The sequence below is a fragment of the Tuber melanosporum genome (assembly GCF_000151645.1).
Source record: "Tuber melanosporum whole genome shotgun sequence assembly, scaffold_24, strain Mel28".
In the NCBI taxonomy this organism is placed as follows: Eukaryota; Fungi; Ascomycota; class Pezizomycetes; order Pezizales; family Tuberaceae; genus Tuber; species Tuber melanosporum.
In genome coordinates, this window is record NW_003298908.1 from 541,766 (window position 1) to 550,868 (window position 9,103).

The window sequence follows — 9,103 nt, forward strand, 5'->3', positions numbered from 1 at the left end:
TAGTGACAAACGAAGGGAATTGTCAACTCCTACCACAAAATCTCATGACTTATTGGGATTATTCACTTATACCCTTATATTCTTTGTTTGTGGGAGGACAAGGGCGGGGGCGAGGGGGTAAGGGGGGGATGCAGTGAGCGCTGGTGCTGCTGAACCCTCAGCACGCAAAGTGTGCACTGAAGACAGCGCACTCACCTTCACTCACTCACTCCTCCTCCTGCCTGCCTGCCTGCCTCTCGTACTATCACCGTTCCTACTACATACGTGCGCTCCTGTCTCTGATCCCTTGTCCACCCAACCCTACCGTTCCTCCCCCCCAGTTCACACAATCGGGAAAACATGGATACAATTATCTGTCACCGCACTTTCCGCCAGCCTTTCGCTACGGATACACCATCCATCTACCGTGCTTTCGTCCCTCGCCTCCCCTCTCCCTAGCTCACCTCCTCCCTCCCTTATCCACTCCCTCCCTCCCTCATTCACTTTCTCCTCCCTCTCACCTACCTCATCTCTATCCCCTCCCCTTCCCTCTCTACCTTCCTCCGTCCTTCCGTGTCTTTGCCCGCTATGGGAAGAATATATATAACGTGGGGACGCCCCGCTGGTTCCTCCCGCCATGTTCGAGTTCGACGTCGACACTATATCTCCTCAACGCCATACTCTACCTAGGGTCCCTCGGTCCGGCCTGTGGACTATCCTCGCCTCCTTCCCCAATCTTTATATGCAAATCTGAAGGGAACAATGATTGCATCCGCTCCCCAGATGCCTCAGTCTTCGCCCTTCACCTCCTCCGTTGAGGCTCCATTGGCTTCCCTCGTAACCAGTCTACACCTCTCCAGCCGTCTGGAGTTTGTCCGGCAGTACGAGGGCGCAGTGATTGTTCCAAAGGACCCGGTAGCTCGATTTCATAGCCTCTCGTGCCTGGCAGCTTGTGTTCTGCTCTCAGCCCTGGCAGTATCGTGTCTTCTGGTTGCTCTTCAGGATTATCGGCGTCACGCCATTATGTATGTCTCACTTTTTTCTTTTTAGGGCTATTGCTTTCCCTAAAGCCTTGTCTCCCTTCGCACATTGGCTGATGAGAGGGGACAATTCCGTGTGCGAAATTATAGGCCTCCCGGACCATCCCCTGTTCCTTTCGTGGGAAATAAGTGGGATTTGCCCTTGCAGAAGCCGTGGTACAAGTTCAAGCAGTGGACTGATATGTATGGCTCGTTGGTAACAGTATGGACTGGGCGCCGCCCCACAATTGTAATTGGAGACCCGAAGGTGGCTTGCGACCTTCTAGATCGCCGCTCAGTAATTTACTCGTCCCGTCCTCGATTCGTGGTCATGGGTAAGCCTGCATCATTCCTTTTCCCCCTCTCTGACACACACCCCACCTTTACGGGCTTTTCTCGGGTGTAACAAATAGCTAATTGCGTCACGGGGGCTCCCGACTCTCTCGCTCTTAGGCGAACTCTTTACAAACAATGATTCTCTACTCACAATGCCTCACGGAGACAAATGGCGAAAAACTCGGAAAAACTTTCATATGGGGCTTCATAGGCGCGCTTGTGAAAGCTACAAACCGATACAGGAAGCTGAGTCCCAGAGGCTTACTCGCGATCTTTTGGTCACCCCCGAGGTGTTCGGTAAACATCTGGAGAGATATGCTTCTTCCGTTATGATTTGTGTTGCATATGGACGCAGAGTAGACAGCTTGGAGGACCCAATTGTCAAGAAGATTTATGACCGGATGGCGTACATGTCGACTCTCAATGTGTAAGTTGTTGATTGTTTCCCCCTCTTCGCCTTGTCTTGTGTTGCACGCATTTTTCAGCCCCCACTAGGCGTTGAAGCCGAGGAAAAATGGCTGACAAGTTTCATGTCAGACCTGGAGCATTTTGGGCGGAATCGTTCCCTATCCTCAAGCTTATCCCCGACTGTTTGGCCCCATGGAAGCGAGAAGTTAAGCGTCGCGCAAAGGATTCGACCGAGATGCTTTCCAGACTCGCACTCGATGTTAGAGACCGAATGAAGAAAGGGGATGCTCCAGCATCTTTTACGAAGACATTATGGGAGAGAAGAGAAGGAAACCCGGAAGCTCTTTCCGAGCGAGAGATAGCATACGCGACCGGTTCATTGTTTGGTGCGGGAAGTGATACCTCATCTGCAACGCTTATGAGTTTCTTCCTGGCCATGACTTGTTTCCCCAGGGTTGCTGCGGAGGCACAGGAAGAATTGGATCGGGTGGTCGGCAGGGATCGATCTCCTACTTGGTCTGACGAGCCAAATCTCCCGTACTGTCGTGCGGTTATAAAGGAGACCCTAAGATGGAGGCCAGTTGCTGTTATGGGAGGTACACCCCATGCAAGCATCAAAGACGACCAGTACAACGGTCACTTCATCCCGAAGGGCGCAACGATACTGGGTAACCTGTGGGCAATTCATCACAACGAAAAGTACTTCAAGGATTCCCACGACTTTATCCCGGAGAGATACCTTGGCTCTGGAAAAATTGACAGGATGGAACCATATCCGCACCGTGATGGACATTCCGCTTTTGGATGGGTAAGTTTTCCGTTTCATCCTTGCACCACCCCTCCTCGATTCTTCCTCCTGTTCTCCCCCTCCCTCTGCTCACTTCCTTCTCCGCTCCCACTTTTCGTGGGTTCTCCGTTTCTTCGGAACTTTGTCAGCTGACAGATTTTGGTTACCAGGGACGCCGTATCTGCCCAGGCAAACAGCTTGCTGAGAATTCCTTGTTCATCACCATCACTCGGGTTCTCTGGGCCTTCAATATCTCCAAGGCGACCGATAAGCACGGCCAAGAGATAACCCCGAACATCTTTGCATATACAGACGGCTTCAATTCGAAACCGCAGCCATTTCAATGCCGAATTCGGTCTCGCACGCCCGGCATCCAGCAAATCATTGAGCGTGAGGCAAGACTCGGGGAACAGTTTTTGGATAAGTACGAGTGCAATTGAGTTACAAGGGGGGGTGAATGTGGGCGATTCCTTTTTTTTTTTTTTTTTTTTTTTTTTTTTTTTTTTTTTTTTGTTATTCTGGCGCAGTCGGTTAAAGGGCAACGGAGCACGTTCGGATTTTCAACTACAATCCCCACCTAATTATGTTTCTCCTTTTTGGTATGGCATTTAAAGGAATCGGCGTAATATCTTTTTTTTACTTTTCTCTCTTCCTCTCGATTTAATTTGCTTTTTATGCCCGCCGCGTCGCAGTCGTTTCACACATTGAACCTGTTTGATTCGGAATATTTTTCCTTGTGACTGTACCCTTGTATTTTGTTTTTCCTGGGATCGTCACTACGATACCTTGTCGAATGAAGGGAGGAGAAGCTACTGGAGAGTGCGAGGGGAAGAGGGACGTGATCGGTAAAGGAACTTTTAGGGATTTTTATTTTTATTTTTATTTTTATTTTTTTTGTTTTTGTTTTTTTCGTCTGATGTAAGTAATACATAAGGAAGGGTAGTGGGGATGAAGAAGTGGAGCTGCAACTCTGCACAAATAGAAAGGACAATATATCATATCATACCTTGGCAGATTACCGCAAGGAGTCTTGTGCTCGCTACCTCCGGTGGGCCTTAAAAATGTGGGGATCGAGAGACAAGAGCTCCTGAGAAGGATTGGTGCTTTGCTGGGCCAGTATGGTATCTTGAGCCCTCTACGAGTACGAGTTATAGTATGGTATAGTATGGTACTGTACAAGTGGGTGTGCAGTGGACTACGAGTATGATAGTTGTAGATGCGTTGGATCTCATTAACCTGTATTCGCAATTCTGTTAACCTGGGAAAGCTAAACCTATGGCAGACTAAGCCGGCGATTTCGGTTGACAACCTACTCGAGTAATTGCGAATTCCCAGGGTTCTTGACAGCATTTGCACTCGAGCACTGCACTCGAGCACCTGTGTGAAACCGGCATCACCACAATTGAAGGAGACACCTACAGTATCATGGTCTACTCTACATAATCCCTACCAGTCAACCAGCCAATCAATCAATCAATCAACAAATCAACCAATAACAGTACTCAGTAGGGTACGGTACAGTCACGGTTACTTGTATCCACTCATCTATGACACTCGATAGTATTTTCCGAAAGCGGTAGGTGAAAGATGAATGACAGCACCAAGCTGACAAGCAAGAGTTCATCCGATCTTTCGAGAAGAAAAAGAAAGAAAAAAAACTTTCAGCCCTCATTTATTACATTCTCCTTTAAATTATTCCCCTTTCCTTTTCGTGTGATAATGATTTCCCCCGAGGATGTTTGAAATGTCGCGATGAGTTAGCGTAGTATCATACCTTTGCATAGCATGGGCCCCACTCTCCGGCCAGCCGGCCAGCCAGCAAGATATTAGATTAGCAAGACCCGGTGACGATCACACGTATTCAAAACGGCACGCCGAATTCGCGGTATGTGGGTTTATCTTCGCCAAGGAAGTGGGTACTGTACCGTTATGATAGACTGTAGTACTCTTATCTCATTTTCTGACTTACTGTGCAGTACCGGTAGAGAGAGTCGGGATTGATGATTAGGCATCATCGTAAAAAGGGTCCCTGCCAAGATTTTTCTCACTTCCCCGCATTCTCCACCTCTCCTCCTCTTACTCTAGCGGGGGGTTTGTTTGTTTGTTTGGCGCGGCGATGAGGCGGTCGTGGGTGGGTAGAGTATAGTACTTTTACTATACACTAGTGCTGTATTGGGGGAACGGAGCTCGGATTGGGATAAAATTGGCGGGGTCGCCGGGGGTTTCGTTGATATCTATTAGACTAAGTTATCATGGACCAACTCTCCCCGCCCAATACTCTAATCATACTTGTATCATACTCTACCGGTAGGTAATAGTTCATCCCGACCAAAGTCGTGCCGTCAGCCAACCAGCCAAGCCAAGGAAACTTCCCCCCCCCCCCAATCACCGGTGCGTACGATATCGCACAAAATAGCACGTACCGTACCGAGAGCGGTATTCTCCAGTTTGGTTGGGACATCAAGGACCACAACAACAACGACCTCCTCTTCCCTTCCCTTGCCATGCCTTGCCATGCCTTGCCTTACCATGCATGCGGCACATCTTTTTGGTTTTTTTGAAACAGGAACGGCTGAAATGTGCTTTGTACCCTTTTTCCACATCCCATCCATCCCATCCCATCCCATCCACCTTGGAAAGGGGAAAAAAGAAAAAAAGAAAGAAGGAAAGGTTCCCAACGGTTTTTGTTTTTCCTTATTTATTTACTGTTTTTTCTTCTTCTTCTTGTTCTTCTTCACCCGGCTTTTGTCCTGCTTGTGGAGAAGGAGGGAGGTTGGGCAGCCCCTGAATACCGGTACTCGTACAGTACAGTGCTCGACGGTGGTATGGTTTAATGGATCGGGAATCGGGGCTGTGGCAGAAGAAAAGGAAGGAGGGAAGGAAGGAGGGAAGGAAGGAAGGAAGGAAGGAATGTGGCGGCGTAATAGGATATATGTTACTAATGTTAACTTTTATATTATATATTATGGCGGTACTCGGTTAGCGGTGTGATGCGATACGAGTAGGTAGCCGGCTAGCGGTTGATGGATTGATCGAGTGATTCGTTGATGATGGCGAAGTACTGTACGAGTACCGGTATGAGGGGAGGGGCACTCGATACGGAAGGTTACTGTTTGATGGGCTATTAGAGGTGGGATTGGAATTGGAACCGAGGGGCGGAAGACATACTGTACAGTACCCCACCGGGCACAAGGAACCAGTACCGGTATCGCACCGGACACAATCCGAGTGACTAGACTACAGCATCCATATTCCGCCTTCCCCAATCCCCGATGATATTACTCGTACTATACCATTATCCCACAGCCTCATATCCACCACCAATCACTCGACCACCATCCATCCATCCATCCGTCTAGCCCGCCTCACCATGATACGGCACTTTTTTTTTCCATAATACTGTACAGGAACCAAAAAGCTCCTAAAAAAACTACCGACCTTTTTTTTTTTTTCCTTTCCAAAACTTTATTCCCCCCCCCCACCTACCTACCCTACTTGTAACTTACCCCTTTTAGAAAAGAAAAGAAAAGAAAAAAAGGACTGCCCTACCGTACCAAACCCGTTAAAGTTGCTGCCCCGGTAAAGCCATCAGATGCATAGTAATCAGCAATACAAGTATGATACAAACAAATACTTTTCACGGTACCGTACCGGTAGAATGATAATTAGAAGCCGCCGGGCGCGCAAGAGCTCGGCAGATACAAGTTAAGTTACTTTGTATCATAAGATGTGTGACCCCACCCGGCTGATTACCATCCACCCATTTCACCGGTGAATTATTAACGCGATAGGCGCTGTTAAAAAAACGTATCATACCGGTATTCGAGATTGGATTGGATTGGTTGGGTATGGTTCGCCAGCAGGTCTTAGTGTGCCTACCTACAATAACCTACCGGCCGGCCGGTGTCAGATCTTGGCTGCGTTGGGAGAGCTTGTACAGTACACTACCGTCGAATGGCGGAAAATCATACTTTTTGTTGTGAGCTCTTGTGGAAAAAAAAAAAAAAAAAAAAAAAAAAAAAAGTATGATGACACTCCCCAGCGAAGGTGAAAAGGAATCGTTCTACAGTATCATACTGTACCATCTACGGCACGGTAATTGACCCTCACCGGTGGGCGAAACAATCGACGGTGCCACTGTACGTACAGTACGTATACCATACGCCACAGTATATATAATTCCTTCCATCATTTTTCCAAACAACCGTGCTGGTAATCACAGTAGGGTGCTTACTGCTCCGGTGAGCTGGTTAGACTAACTAACTGCGTGCTGACGGAGCTCCTGGTTTTTCCGCAAATTCCTTCCTCTGGATCGGAAATATGCACAAGCGGGGAGTTTCCAACTTTCCATTTCTTCTTCTTCTTCCGGGCCAGTGGGAGAAATGAATGTTGGATGTCGATGAGAAAGTGGTTGTACAGTACAGTACTGTAATACCTTTATTTTATTTATTTACTTTACGGCATTTTATTTTCATTTTAAAAACAAAACTTTTCGTGTATTACTGTGCTTGCACAAAGTATCGTTACCGTACCGTAGGTATGGTACAAGTTATCATAGCATGAAATTTAGGTCTTGAAATTTTTTTTTTTTTTTTTGGTCGGATATATAATTAATTGGGGGCGATCCCCGGATTTATCTTATCATACCTGGATTGGATTGGATTGGATTGGATTTTCGGGGACTCGCGGGGGGTTTTCCGAGGATTGCTTTGTCATGTATGATACCTGTACGGGTACTGTACAGTACAGTACTCTTAGTTTACGGGCTACAGATGGTGAGTCGTTCACAGCTGGAATGAGAATATGCAGCAGGGTACTTCTCTTTCGATAATCATTAGCTTTATTATTATTATTCATATTGTTTTGTCAGGAATGTAGTCATAGTCTACCCTTTGACATTATTCCCCTTTTCCAAAAGGGCGGATTATCCCGTACATTATAGCTATTCTATCCTTCAGTACTGTACGGTACCGTTATCTCGCAGTTACCCATATCAACGGTTGGGTTGGGGGTCGGTTCAGGTAACTGTACCCTGCATTCCCGTGACACCAGCATACAATAGATACTGATTAGCTACGATAGCGGTAGCGTAGATCCGGCGCATGAATGGGATTATTATCAAACGAATAACTAGATTACAGAAGGGAAAAAGGTACGAGTACCACGAGTTTAACCGCATTATCGTGTCCAGCCGCGGTAGCCTATTCATCCCTAATCGCGGACATGGCAGGTGCGAGTAGACGTGGATAAGCCCAGCTCCGCGCGGGTGAGACTCCGTTTACCTGTACTCTACCGGAGAAGAAGAATGCCCGAGACAGGTTCTTGGAGGTCAGTATTCTGAGAGGCTGTATGAATGCTCCGGCGAGGACTCGTTTTTTTTTTTGGAGGGGGGAGCATTCCCTTCCTTATCAATCACTATGACGATGTGTAAAGGGGTATGGTATGTCTCTATGAGAGCGGTGCGGAGATCCGTTTGCCGTTGTCATGTATAGCAAATGGGGGGGGATGCAAGTATGATATTATATGGCAATATATGAGGGACGGAGATGAAGAGACTTGACTGACTGTGCTGGCATAACATGCTCACGCTAAAGACCTGTTCTTCTTGCCTCTTGAGCTGAAATATGTTTCTCGATTCTAAAGTAGAGGAGCCCTGTACCGCAATGCTAGCTCAGATGGAGCATGTCTGGGGAGGGGCTCTCTTGCACTGGAATGGTAATTGTGTCTGCTGGACTGGGTGGGAGACGTGCGTGTCCTAGACTATTTTGTGTGTGGGAGAGAAAGGGCCCCCGATATTTCGAAAAGGGGTGGGATATATTATCCTGTTCTCGTATCTCGTATTCCGCTCGGCATGCGCAGATGGAGTTATATTATAAGTACAAGTACAAGTCATTAGGCACGGAATACAAATGGACTGCTTGGTGGGGGAGGGAGGGGGAGGGCCATCGCATGGAGGGGTTACTAAGGGTGTTGGGATCCTTGGAGATTTTTGACGGCCTGGCAAGGTTTGGACGGGGATGCTGTGCTCGAGCGCGAGTGTGACCTAAGCCACTTTGGAATTCTTTGGTTACTCGAGCTGGACAGGGAGGCATGGAGATGACATGTCGGTGAATTGAGTGACCGGAGCTTGATACATGTCTTCCCTCGCGGGACGCAACTGGAGCGATTGCCGTGCCATAATTACTACGATTATGTTGTAGATTTGAGGGTAACGTGGTTTAAAACCACGCCGGGATTCTGCATGGTGCAAGTGAGATTCGTTTTGAGGGACTTTCCCTTTCTTTCGATATCACCCCCATCCCTATAGCGCCTTATGCCTTTTTTTAATCTCCAATTGTCCTAATCTTAAAAAAAATTCCCGTCCACGGTAGGGATTGAGGTTGAAAGTCCATCATTCGGTCCATTAATCAGGCATCCCGCAATCTAAGTAGGGTAGATTATTGGATGTTCATTCCTTTGGTGCCAAGCATTGTAAACTGGCCCAACAAGACATGTTTGAAAAAGGTTGGGTGCCGTCGCCGCGAGTACCCAACCTCCCCTTGGTGGGTTGCCGCCGCTGTTGCTTCAGGGATTT

General features: G+C 47.6%; 2 protein-coding genes; both read left to right on the forward strand.

Moving 5' to 3' along the window:
- The window catches only part of GSTUM_00006102001 (uncharacterized protein), a gene marked incomplete at its 5' end in the record, with an annotated part of 671 nt that extends 266 nt beyond the window's left edge, over nucleotides 1-405 (forward strand). The window contains one exon of the mRNA XM_002838250.2: nucleotides 1-405. This exon is cut by the window's left edge and continues 266 nt beyond it. Coding sequence (XP_002838296.1) covers nucleotides 1-121 — 121 coding nt within the window. The 3' untranslated portion in view covers nucleotides 122-405.
- A 795-nt stretch (nucleotides 406-1,200) lies between these two features.
- Nucleotides 1,201-3,532, forward strand: GSTUM_00006103001 (uncharacterized protein; the record flags this gene model as incomplete). XM_002838251.2 has 4 exons in its annotated part: nucleotides 1,201-1,333; nucleotides 1,452-1,761; nucleotides 1,872-2,550; nucleotides 2,700-3,532. 4 exons carry the CDS (start codon nucleotides 1,201-1,203, stop codon nucleotides 2,967-2,969), a joined length of 1,392 nt encoding a protein of 463 aa, XP_002838297.1. The 3' UTR covers nucleotides 2,970-3,532.
- Nucleotides 3,533-9,103: the final 5,571 nt, after the last annotated feature.